The following is a 13424-nucleotide window of genomic DNA, read 5'->3' as shown; positions in this document are numbered from 1 at the left end:
TGCCCCTGAACAAGGCAGTTAACCCACCATTTCTAGGCCATCATTGAAAGTAAGAATGTGTTCTTAACTGACTTGCCTAGTTAAATAAAGATCCAATAAAGGTGTAAAAATAAAAAATAAAATCGGCGTCCAAAATTACCGATTGTTATGATAACTTGAAATCGGCCCTAATTAATCGGCCATTCTGATTAATTGGTTGACCTCTACTTGAAACATGTTGGTATTACAGACTCAGACAAAGAGAGGTTGAAAATGTCAGTGAAGACACTTGCCAGTTGGTCAGCGCATGCTCGGAGTACACGTCCTGGTAATCCGTCTTGCCCTGCGGCCTTGTGAATGTTGACCTGTTTAAAGGTCTTACATCGGCTGCGGATAGCGTGATCACAGTCGTCCGGAACAGCTGATGCTCTCATTCATGTTTCAGTGTTACTTGCCTCGAAGGGAGCATATAAGTAATTTAGCTCGTCTGGTAGGCTCGTGTCACTGGGCAACTCTTAGCTATGCTTCCCTTTGTAGTCTGTAATAGTTTTCAAGCCCTGCCACATCCGACAAGAGTCGGAGCCGGTGTAGTACGATTCGATCTTGTATTGACGCTTTGCCTGTTTGATGGTTTGTCGGAGGGCATAGCGGGATTTCTTATAAGCTTCCGGGTTAGAGTCCCGCTCCTTGAAAGCGGCAGCTCTACTCTTTAGCTCAGTGCGGATGTTGGCTGTAATCCATGGCTTCTGGTTGGGGTATGAACACAGTCACTGTGGTGGCGTCGTCGATGCACTTATTGATGAAGCCAGTGACTGATGTGGTGTACATGTGGTGTACAATGGCATTGGAAGAATCCTGGAACATATTCCGGTCTGTGCTAGCAAAACAGTCCTGTAGCTTAGCATTTGCTTCATCTGACCACTTAAAGGGGCAGTGAACATTTTTGTCTCATCTGTGATATTTTGGTTAAAAGGATCAAGTTATAGAAAATGTTGTTATTCAATATACCATATTAGTTACTTCTTACTAGTAATACATTTATTGTTTTAGAAACATTACAAAGCATGCTCATCAGTTTTTTGTATCTTTATATATATATATTTTTTATTTTATTTTATTTATCTACCTGCCACAGTAGCTGGTGGGCCAAAAAGTGAATGCTATGCCATGATGTGCAGTTTGATCATGAAAGTGACCCGCGGGACATCAATGTGTCTGAGCTGAATCTTTATTCCACATGTTGTTGTGTTACAGCCAGAATTTCAAAAGTGTTAAATATTTCTTTCAGACATCTACACACAATACCCCATAATGACAAAGTTACATTTATTCTTCAGAAATTGCTGCTAATTTATTGAAATTCTGAAATATCTCATTTATAGATTCTAACATGTTAGAATTACCTTTGGCAGCGATTACTCCTGTGAATCTTTCTGGGTAAGTCTCTAATAGCTTTACACACCTGGATTGTACAATATCTGCACATTATTATTTTCAAAATTCTTCAAGCTCTGTCAAGTTGATTGTTGATCATTGCTAGACAGCCATTTTCAAGTCTTGCCCTAGATTTTCAAGCCGATTTAAGTCAAAACTGTAACTAGGCCACCCAGGAACATTCAATGTCGTCTTATTAAGCAATTCCAGTGTGTATATGGCCTTGTGTTTTAGGTTATTGTCCTGTTGAAAGGGGAAGATCTCCCAGTGTCTGTTGGAAAGCAGACTAAACCGTTTTTTTTCTACAGGGCTTGACATTAACTTTTTTAGCCACTTGTCAAGTTGGACCCCTAGTAAAAAAAAATCCTATAGTATTCCAATAAAAAAGAAATATTACAATCCAATAGAATTTTCTATCAGATTTTGGAACCTATCCTATAGGATAGAATCCATCCTATAGCACTTATCCTATAGGACTGGTTCCAAAATCTGATAGGGTTTTCTATTGGATTCTTGTATTGGAATCCAATATGATTCCTAGGACTGGTTCTGGTGGTGTGTTGAAGAGGTCGAGAACCTCAGAGAATTATCACTTGTGTGAGTAGACAAAAAGATGGAGATTATGCTCTGGAGAGACACGGGAGAAAGACTGTTCCTCAGTTTACTGTTCTTTAATCTTGATTGCAGTTTAACATAAAATGTACAGTTTCTGTGCCATATAAATCTGTGAAATTGTCCAATAAAGCTACATATTAGATTATTTTAGATTTGCATTAATTTCCCGAACGTGGACAGTATGTATTACTACATTACAGAACCTCACGTTTTGACCACATCAAACAATGTGGTAAACATCCTGTTTACCTCATATTAGTGATGTTAGTATAAACATTTATAGTAATCACAATGACACAAAATTGATTAAAACAAATCAATATAATTGGCTTTATACTGTTGATTTTGACATACACCCTGTCAGTCTTAGGACTTAGAATTCTACAATAATTTTAAAACTCAAATGGCAATGAAAATTCAGGGTGCTCTCTGTAAAAAGTTGCGGTCACACACCAATACATGGATTTGAGAGAAAGTATCACTCCAATAACAGCCAGCTCTTGTCACTGTTGATATCCTATGGCGTGTTGTGATTAAATTAAAAAGCACCTGATTTGTTTCCTTCCCCGTTTCGGCAGCCTCACAAAACTTCCATCCAACATTCTACAATGTATGTAGATGACTGTCTTTAGCAAAATCTCTTCTAACCAGTGATATACAGTGTCTTCATAAAGTATTCACACACCTTGACTTTTTCCACATTTTGTTGCGTTACAGCCTGAATTTAAAATGGATGAAATTGAGATTTTGTGTCACTGGCCTACACACAATACCCCATAACGTCAAAGTGCATTAATGTTTTTTTTTTCTTTTTTTTTCGTTCAAATCAATAACAAATTCAAATCTGAAATGCCTTGAGTCAATAAATATTCAACACCTTTTGTTATGCCAAGCCTAAATCATTTCAAAAGTAAAAATGTGCTTAAAAAGTCACAAGTTGCATGGACTCACTTTGTATGCAATAATAAAGTTTAACATGACTACCTCATCTCTGTACCCCACACATACATTTATCTGTAAGCAGTGAATTTCAAACACAGATTCAATCACAAAGACCAGGGAGGTTTTCCAATGCCTCGCTAAGGGCACCCATTTATTTTATTTCATTTAACAATGCAAGTCAGTTAAGAACAAATTCTTATTGACAATGACGGCCTACCTATTGGTAGATGGATACAAATAAATTTAAAAAAGCAGACATTGAATATGCCTTCGAGCATGGTGAATTATTAATTACACTTTGGATGGTGTACCAATACACCCAGTAACACAAAGATACAGGCGTCCATCCTAAACTCAGCTGTTGGAGAGAAAGGAAACCGCTCACAGTTTTCACCATGAGGCCAATGGTGATTTTAAACCCGTTACAGAGTTTAATAGCTGTGATAGGAGAAAACTGAGGATGGATCAACATTGCAGTTACTCCACAATACTAACCTAATTGACAGAGTAAAAAGGAAGCCTGAACAGAATAACAAATATTCCAAAACATGCATCCTGTTTGCAACAAGGCAGTAAAGTAAAACTGCAAAAAATGTGTCAAAGCAGTTAACTTTTCCTGAATTCAAAGTGTTATGTTTGGGGCAAATCCAATACAACACATTATTGAGTGGTGGCTGGATCATGTTATGGGTAATTGCTTGTAATTGTATCAGAACTTTTTTCTTAATTGAACCCCAAAAGTATAGTTTGTTGTCATAAGTTCCAGTACAATACAACAACATTTAATTACATTTTTGTTAATTGGAGACAACCGTTCTATATTAATTTTTGTTTTATTCACCTTTAAGAAAGCCTGTCCCTTTAAGAGTGACTGATGATGTCATAGCTAGCGCAGGCTTGCAGTGTTAATTAACTACCAAGTTCAGCTAACATTATTATTCTAACTGTTTTATCCTTCACTGTTTGGGAAGCAAGAACTATGAGTACAGTATTTGTTTCCTAATGTTTCCCAACAAAGTTGTCAATGTTTTAGTCATATTTTGTTATTGTACAGCATTTTCTGCACTTGTTTTCATGCTAGCAGAGAAACTACTGCTAGCCACATTTTGCCTGTCAGCTGCCTAGCTAGCTAACGTAAACTCACTCACTTTTGTACATCGCCTTGGTCTGTACAATTGACCTTATTTTAGCGCCCCCAAAACATAATACTTCTAGATCAACTGTAATGTCAATACCATTGTAAAGCACACTTTCTCCCCTTTCCAACAAAATAAATGACATGACCTAAACCCGTTTCTGCATAATTCAAGAAGGCAATGCCAGCCGGTGATGCAACCGGTCAGGATACTCTCGATTTTGCAGCTGTAAAACCTTTTGAGGATCTGGGGGTCTTTTTAAAAATGGCGGGTGGGGAAGCGAAACTAATGCGTGATAGTGAGAAGCAGAGATGTTGTGCATGGGTCCTCAGATCCTCAAAAGGTTTTACAGCTGCAAAATCGAGAGTATCCTGACCGGTTGCATCACCGGCTGGTATGGCAACTGCTCGGCCTCCTACCGCAAGGCACTACAGAGGGTAGTGCGTCAGGCCCAGTACATCATCGGGGCCAAGCTTCCTGCCATCCAGGACCTCTTTACCAAGCGGTGTCAGAGGAAGGCCCTAAAAATTGGCAAAGACTACAACCACATGGCAAGCGGTACCGGACCGCCAAGTCTAGGTCCAAGAGGCTCCTAAATAGCTTCTACCCCCAAGCCATAAGACTCCTGAACAGCTAATCAAATGGCTACCCAGACTATTTGTATTGCCCCCCCCTGCCCCAGAACGCTGCTGCTACTTTTGGTTATTATCTATGCATAGTCACTTTAATACTTCTACCTACATATTAACTCAATTACCTCGACACCGGTTCCCCTACACATTGACACTGTACCGGTACCCCCTTTATATAGCCCCACAATTGTTATTTACTGCTACTCTTCAATGATTTGTTATTCTTATCTCTTACTTTTTATTATATATTTTTTAGGTATTTTGTTCAAACTGCATTGTCGGTTAAGGGCTTGTAAGTAAGCATTTCACTGTAAGGTCTACCTGTTGTATGTGACATCAAATTTGATTTGATGACAGCTGACATAACAGGTCATAACACTCATGACACATATTTACACCTGTTGTGACATATTTTGCGTTATTTTGTCACTGGTTATGACCCCTACATAACAATGTAAAAACCCACAAATCCTACCATGGAAGTTATTTTATGGCTGGTTATGACACGTACATAAGTGTCAAAACCCACCACACAAGGCACAACATTCCATTGCCCATAGCCTACGTGTCAACTGTATGTTTATGTTGTATAGGTATTTTTTAAACTGACCATATTCAATTATCACCATTGTAATTGCACACACATTGATGTCAGACATGCACCTACCCCAATGCTCTGTTGCGAATGACTGGGTTGAATGCAGGAGCAGATTTCAGGAGCAGGACAGGACACCCTCTTTTTGACTGATATAATGGCATGTATGTGACAGGCCCATCTGGCTTATATGATTATGATGGTCATAATGCTTCTTCACAGTGTCAAAGTGTATTTTCTTAGTCCAAGTAAAGTGACACAGGATGGTCATAATGCTTCATGACAGTGTTATAAAGTTATTTAAAATATGATGAAAAAAACATGACTGTAAATAATTAATTACAACAAAGGATTTAAGAAAAACGAAAGAAAACTTCTTGGCAAGGATTTTTTTAATTTTTATAAATGTGGGTTGACACTCTTATTTAGGTGTCATAACCAGCCATAAAATTACTCAATATATATTACAACAGGTGTAAATATATGGGTCATAACAGTGTAATGACAAGTTATGCTAGCTATTATGACATGACAACGTTATGATGTTATAACATGTTATGACACAGGGTGTCAAGTAAAGTGTTACCAAATTTGCTATAACTGGGAAAATCACCACAAACAATAATTATCAACAAATTTGCAAACGCATCTCGCGACTGCATGATTGAAAGACCACTTGTGCCTGTCAATGCAGTCTCCAGAGATTGGGAAGACAGTGAGCAACACATCCGGAGGACACTTTAATCCAATTCTGTTCAGGATAGCCTAATTGTTTTATATTGTCCATTCGGACAACTAATATCTATAGTCAGCTTGTCTACTTGTCCTGAGCAAGCAGACAAGCGTTTTACTTTAGTGCATTATTCCAAACAGGATGCATGTTTTGGAATATTTTTATTCTGTATTCAATCTGTTATTTAGGTTAGTATTGTGGAGTAACTACAATGTTGTTGATCCATCCTCAGTCTTCCATCACAGCCATAAAACTCTTAACTGTTTTAAAGTCACTGTTGGCCTCATGGTGAAATCCCTGAGTGGTGTCCTTCCTCTCTGGCAACGGAGTTAGGAAAAACGCTGTATCTTTGTAGTGACTGGGCTTATTAATACACCATCAAAAGTGTAATTGATGGGCCTCCTGAGTGGCGTGGTGGTCTAAAGCACTACGCTTTAGATCACTATGAGTCCAGACTGCGACCGGGAGAACCATGGGGTGGCGCGCAATCGGCCCAGCGTCGTCCGGGTTAGGGGAGAGTTTGGCTGGTAGGGATGTCCTTGTCCCACTACGCTCTAGTGACTCCTGTGGCACGCTGGGTGCATGCATGCTGACACGGTGTACAGTGTTTTCCTCTGACACAATGGTGTGGCTAGTTTCCAGGTTAAGTGGGCAGTGCGGCTTGATTTGGTTGCGTTTCAGCTCTTGACCTTTTCCTATCCTGAATCGAGATGCAGTGATGAGATACTAATTACCAATTGGGAGAAATGACTAATTAAATGAAACTGTGTTATTCATAACTCCACCACGCTCAAAGGGATATTCAGTGTCTGCTTTTATATTCTACTTATTGACTCAAGACATTTCAGCTTTTCATTTTTAATTAATGGGAACCAATTTCAAAAAACAATTCCACTTTGACATTATGGGGTATTATGTGTAGGCCAGTGGCACAAAATCTCAAGTTAATCCATTTTAAATTCAGACTAACACAACAAAATGTGGGAAAAGTCAAGGGGCGTGAATACTTTATGAAAGCACTGTAATGCCAGGAGGAATTGAGGAAATGCCAAACTAAACTATGGGAGAATTGCATACTCCTCACATCCTTTCTCCCTCTCCTCAAAACCTGTTGGAGAAGGTTTGAGTGGCGGGACATCTAGCTTTCTCATCCAATGGATTTTGAGAAGGTAGAGAGGAGGACTTGAGTATCCAATTGAGATTATCCCTATGGAACATGTCTCAGACCCAGAGTTTATCTGATCAGGTGGTGGCCTATTGGTTAGAGTTTATATCCACTAGATGACAGCGGCCCTCTTCTCCTAGCATTCTGAGCCTCCACTCTCCCTAAAGAAAAAACAGCTTGTTGCCCCATTTGGTTACACAGAGGTGATCTCTTCAGATTAATACACACTCCCTGTATATGCCATTTTAAGTACTTTTTTTGAATAACTCTTTTTAAGAAAAGTGCCCAAAACCAAAATAACACTTAGTGGTATGCTGCTGGCTTTCCTCTGAAGCTAAGCAGGGTTGGACTGGTCATTCCCTGGATGGGAGACCAGTTGCTGCTGGAAGTTGTGTTGGAGGGCCAGTAGGAGGCACTCTATCCTCTGGTCAATAAAAATATCCCAGGGCAGTGATTACGGACATTGCCCTGTGTAGGGTGCGGTCTTTTGGATGGGACGTTAAACAGGTGTCCTGACTCCCATGGCACTTATTGTAAGAGCAGTGATGTTAACCCCAGTGTCCTGGCTAAATTCCCAATCTGACTGTCATGGCCATCTAATCATACCTAGCTTCCAATTGGCTCATTCATCCCCAATAGCTATTCCCCAAGTTAAATAATAACGTGTTCTGAGTCAACTTACCTGGTAAAATATGGGTTATAAAATTACACTGAATACATAAAAGTGTCAACAATTATTTTTAAACAGTTGCTGGGATAGGCCTAAGACCAGAGATTCTTATCAAACTTTACTGTAAAGAAAAGAGAAACCTGCACTCTTGCTTATGACGTATTATATTAAAGCCTGAATAGGAACAAGTGATACAAGCAAGAGCACTGTGCGGGTTTATTTTTTCTTTAAACTGTCATCACATTATTCCCCACACACTTGCAACGAGATGTGCAAGTGCTTTTTTGATTTTTTTGGGTCAAACTTTACTTGACAGCATAGCCTATAATATGTGGTTTGATCATGAAGTTGAGTGGTGCCTCGATGTGCCTCAGTTTGAGCTCAGAGAACCCAGCAGTCTCCAGATGTTTCCATGTCGCCCTGACTACTTCACATCCATCCCCAAAGTAGTACCATATCGGCTGGAGGACGTGCTGGAAGAAGTATGTCCAAGAGGATGGGTCTGCCACTACATGCTCTAAAAAGTACAGAGCACCACCCTGTTGGACATTCACAACAACAAAAGTTACCAGTAGTTACAAAGCATTTTGTTCCAACCTTCAGTCCTTACCACTGTTAGTAGAAAAATGCATTGTCAGTATGTAGATAGTAACTGACTATTTAGTTGAAACTTATAAACGTGACGGTCTTCTAAAAATAGCCGCAGCAGGGCATTTATGTTTAGTGATTCAAGTGCCTGCACAGTGGTGTATTCGTTGCCCACTAGCTTGTGTTCCTGATGATTCAATCAAACTAAATTGAATTAGTTAGTGTAGCTATATTGCCTACGTTTGGTGCCTGCTATAGCTTGTTGCAACTTCCTAGCTATAGCCTAATATTCATCATAACTTAAAAACTACCTAGACATACTGGTTTTGTTTCAAAACAACATTTACAATGTTAGATTGCCAGTTGAGTTACAAGCTGCCATTTGATTAATTGTTTTGCAAGTTACCAATTGATTTTCTGAGTAACGCTAATTGCCATCATAATCTGTAGGAAAGTAGTTGTAATCATTTAGACTACAGAATCTACATAGTAAGCCCTAACAATAGTGACCTCAGTTATACACAGAGTACAAAACATTTGGAACACCTTCCTAATGTTAGCAGTTGATGTTATTCTTTAATAACACAGACCCCAAAGCAAATCATGGGGAGGAAAATAGGTTTATTTAAAGAGAATAAGTCATAGATGTTATGCTGAGAGGTAGATGGTCGTTCCTTCCCTGTCCTCAGTGATTCTCTCCCGTGAGTCTCTCCTGAACAAAGGGACAGGATGTAGTTCTATAACCCAGCCCTAGCCTGTGGTTGACCAAATAGAATTCCTTGCAATAAAACTGGGCCAATGGCCAAATAACAAGTATCCTATTTCAGACTCAATACATAGACTAATTCCTCCCATATGTCTCTGCATTAATCCCTATCACTGGAAAATAAAAATTAAAATTCCCTTGATCGTTAGAACTGTATAAGAACTCTCGTCCTCTGCGTTATGTATTATCTTAAAATATTCTTACATTAGCATTGAGTTGCACACCCTTTTCCCCTCAGAACAGCCTCAATTCGTCAGGCCATGGACTCTACAACGTGTCCAAAGCATTGCACACAGATTGCTGGCCCATGTGGACTCCAATGCTTTCCACAGTTGTGCCAAGTCGGCTGGATATCCTTTGAGTGGTGGACCATTCTTGAGAAACAAGGGAAACTGTTGAGCATGAAAAACCCAGCAGCGTTGCAGTTCTTGACACACTCAAACCGGTGCACCTGGCACCTATTACCATACCCCGTTCAAAGGCACAAATCGTTTGTCTGGCCCATTCCCCCTCTTAATGGCACATATACACAATCCATGTTTTAAATAGTCTCAATGCTTAAAAGTCCTTTGAACCCATCTCCTCCCCTTCATCTACGCTGATCGAAGTGGATTTAACAAGTGACATCAATAAGGGATCATAGCTTTCATCTGGATTCACCTGGTCAGTCTGTCATGGAAAGAGCAGGTGTTCCTAATGTTTTGTACACTCAGTGTATAAACTGTTGACAAAATGCCAGCAGCGCGTTACTGACATTTCTCAGAAAAACGTAATTTAACTATGCTGAAGGGTTATACCATGGCCAATATTTTATATTTGAGAGTGGATGCATTGTTTCCTTTCCAAATTGATAAGCGCTCAAATGATTACACTCTAAATATGAAAATCAACTTACAGGCCTCAATATGCGATGTGCCTCCTGCAATGTTCGCGGTATGTTGTTGACAGAACACAGCACCAGCGTGGAGACGACAACGTCCACAGAGTCATCTTTCACTGCCCCCATGTCCTCTCCCGAAGCGACCACAAATCTTTCAAATGTTAGGTGATCATTGACAGCCAGACTTTTTTGTAGATACTTCTCGAAGTGAGGATTGGGGTCGGTGCAAACCACCTTGCAACCAGACGGGTAGAATTCAAAGTTAGCCCCGCTTCCGCAACCGATCTCCAAAATGCGAAGCGGGCCATTGCCTTTGGTGAACTCTGAGAGATTGCTGAAAAGATCCTTCTTTTTGTCGTTCATTTTCTTGTTGTAGGTGAAAGATATCTTGTAAATTAGAAATGGAAAGAAACGCTTGTAGATGCCATATATGCCAACCACTTCCATTAATTTTAGTGGCAACGTTACTACCTTGAAAATAAACGTAAAGAAATTCATAAAACAAGTCATTTTGCGTATGTTGAGCTGCAGAAGTTGATACAGTCGAAAGAATGTTTCGTTTCAAGCTCTTCGTCTTCTTCTGTGTATTTTTTATGACTGCTGGCAACCAACTTTAAAGTGCATTACCGCCACCAACTGGACTGGAGTGTGGACCAGAGACATGGAGGCACAGCTATGTCATGTGGAAGGGAGGGGTAAATCATTAAACTGTCATTCTTGTTTTATTTTTTCATGAATGTGTATGTTTGATGTTATGTTTGGCCTATGCCATGCCTCTCACCATATCCCAATGAATTTTCTTGTACGTAAAGTAAATATCTGTGAAAATCAGACAATAGAAATATCTAATTTATAGTGGAGAGCCTCATTCTAGTCCAAGTATGATAATTAGGGTCCTCACGGAATCCAGACATTAAAAAATATTAAAACATGTATTACCTTAGTAAGGAATCAACTAATGTATTGAAAATGTATTAATTTGCCCAAATGTATCATAAGACATGAACAAAATGTATCAGTGATACAATGAGACTTCCCCTGCCTTCTGGTAGATAGATGGAAAGGCTTTCCTAAAAACATACTCAATTACATGTTCACTACAAAGAAGCTTACACTTTCCTGGCAGAATGATTTCATTGTTGCATGTTGCGTTTATATTTTTGTTCAGTATATTTCAGTGCCAGAAATATGGGAGGGAAAGGGAGTGATTGTTATTAGATTTGAGGAGTAATGGGGTTGAAGAGCCAAGATTAACTGAACTGCTGGGGACATTTTCAGGGAATATAGGTTTTAATTATGTATTATGTTTACTTAGGGAGACGAGAATATTGAGTAGGATTTAGACCTTATACATATCTCCTTAATGTTCAAGGTCCCTGAGCGTGACACGTAATGTTATTGCACAATTTAACACAGTTAGTTATATTTCACTTCTCACTTTTCACTATTGCCCGTTCCTGAATGAGTGAATCTACTGTGTCCCTAATGTTCCTCCTTATTTGTTCATAAGGGTCAGTGCATGTGGCACAAATTCATTTTTGTACCTGACCAGATTGCACAGGGGGAGTCTGTAGGGCTTCCTGGATGGCAGAAGCACAAACTCTGAGTTGAGCACAGGGGAGGGGGGCTCTGATATTTTGTTTGCCGTCCTCAGCATGTTTGTGTGGTAGCTGTCCAGAAAGGTTTTGATGGTCAGCTTGACAATCATTTTTTGGGCAGTTTTCAGCAGACTTGACATCCTGGTTTTTGCCTGTACTGTGTGTTGTACCAAGCAGTGATGCAGTACTGCAAAACACTCTGGATAGTGGAGCAAAAGAACATGTTCAGTATTTCCAAGGTTGCCCTGAAAGACTTCAGCCTGCAGAGAAAGTGCATGTACTGTTGCACCTTAGCACACACATAGCACATAGTCCACTTTGACACTCCATCTCAGGGCATGGTCAACATGTACTCCCAGATATATATATATATATATATATATATATATATGAGAGTAGACCTGCTGGATGTTTTCACTGTGAATGACTACCTGGTTTCGTTCAGCCACTGACCTGGGCTCAAAGATAACCTCCTGTGTTTTTGTGACATTCAGGACAAAATAGTTTGTCACATCACTGCACAAGGCTGTGTACACTGTCTAGGTACAGTGGGAGGTCGCTTGTTGTCCTCCATTAGGGCCAGCAGGACAGTGTCATCGGAGTACTTAATCATAAAATGCTTGGTGTTTTGACTTGTGCAATTGGTGTACAGAATGAAAAGGACGGGTGAGCTCACACAACCTTGTGGGGCTCCCCAGTTGGTGACCACAGGAGGGGAGAGAGTGTTGTTTACCTTGAGTTCTGTTACTGAGAAATGAGTGTTACCTGTAAATGAGGTGTGGGTTCATGTCCAGTTCTTTCATTTTGGCTAGTAAAAGGTGCGTTTGTATGGTGTTAAAAGCACAGGAAAAATCTATAAAGAGTGCTTTGGCATATATTTTTGGTTGGTCTAGGTGTTTCAGAATCAGGTGTGTGAGGGTGGTCATTGCATCCTCTGTACTGCGCCCGTTTCTATATACTAGCTGGTAAGGGTCTAGTTTCCCATCTGCAGAGAGTTTTAGGTTCAGAGCCACTATTCTCTTCAAATATTTGATGAGCATTGTGGTCAGAGCCACTTGTGTTCCTTGGGGCATGGCTTTTTCGGAATGGAGATGAAGTGAAACGTTTCCAGGCCTGTGGTATTGTGTGTGAGTCGATGGATAACTGGAAGATGGGTTGCCAGACTGGGTCAAGCTCCTCAGCAAAGGTCTTGAGGAGGACTGGGCTCACATTATCTGGCCCAGAGGCCTTTCTTGTGTTCAGTTGTTTAAAAACCTTTGTGACCTGCTCTGTGGTAACAATGATTTCCTCTGCGTGAGAGGCAGGGACAGTCTGTAGGACAGCAAAGCAGTCATTTGTGTGATTATGGGTGTCAACTATTTTGTAGAACAGGTTCAGTTTCTTCACAAATGTTGGCTCATCATCTATGTGGAGGGGTTTACAGGGTGCTGACATGCCGGCCATGCTCTTTATGGTTTGCCAGGCTAGCCCATTGTTCCTGCAATGATGATTCACCAACTTCATCAAATGTTTTCATAATTTATCTGCAGATAAGCGCTAAAAGCCTAGGCCTACCAATAGGTAACCAAATGAACGGCTCTCTCACTGATGTGATTCGGGAGGTTACACTGACTGACGAGACGAGAGTCACTCACTGTCTGGCCCCGACATGCTAGGAAAGGAAACCTAGGAAATCCTTTAGGTTACTTGTC

The 13424-nt window shown here is 40.1% G+C and overlaps 1 protein-coding gene across 1 annotated transcript; it reads right to left on the bottom strand.

Moving 5' to 3' along the window:
• Positions 1-1189: 1189 nt before the first annotated feature.
• Positions 1190-10732, bottom strand: LOC115143115 (thiol S-methyltransferase TMT1A-like). The gene is made up of 2 exons (XM_029683213.2): positions 10151-10732; positions 1190-8440 (listed from the first exon to the last, which is right to left on the bottom strand). The coding sequence occupies exons 1-2, from the start codon at positions 10643-10645 to the stop codon at positions 8207-8209; spliced, it is 729 nt and encodes a 242-aa protein (XP_029539073.1). The 5' UTR covers positions 10646-10732; the 3' UTR covers positions 1190-8206.
• Positions 10733-13424: the final 2692 nt, after the last annotated feature.

Source organism: Oncorhynchus nerka, linkage group LG15, assembly GCF_034236695.1.
Source record: "Oncorhynchus nerka isolate Pitt River linkage group LG15, Oner_Uvic_2.0, whole genome shotgun sequence".
NCBI classification, from domain to species: Eukaryota; Metazoa; Chordata; class Actinopteri; order Salmoniformes; family Salmonidae; genus Oncorhynchus; species Oncorhynchus nerka.
The sequence above is the reverse complement of the archived record's forward strand: the minus strand, read 5'-3'. Positions and strand labels throughout refer to the sequence as shown.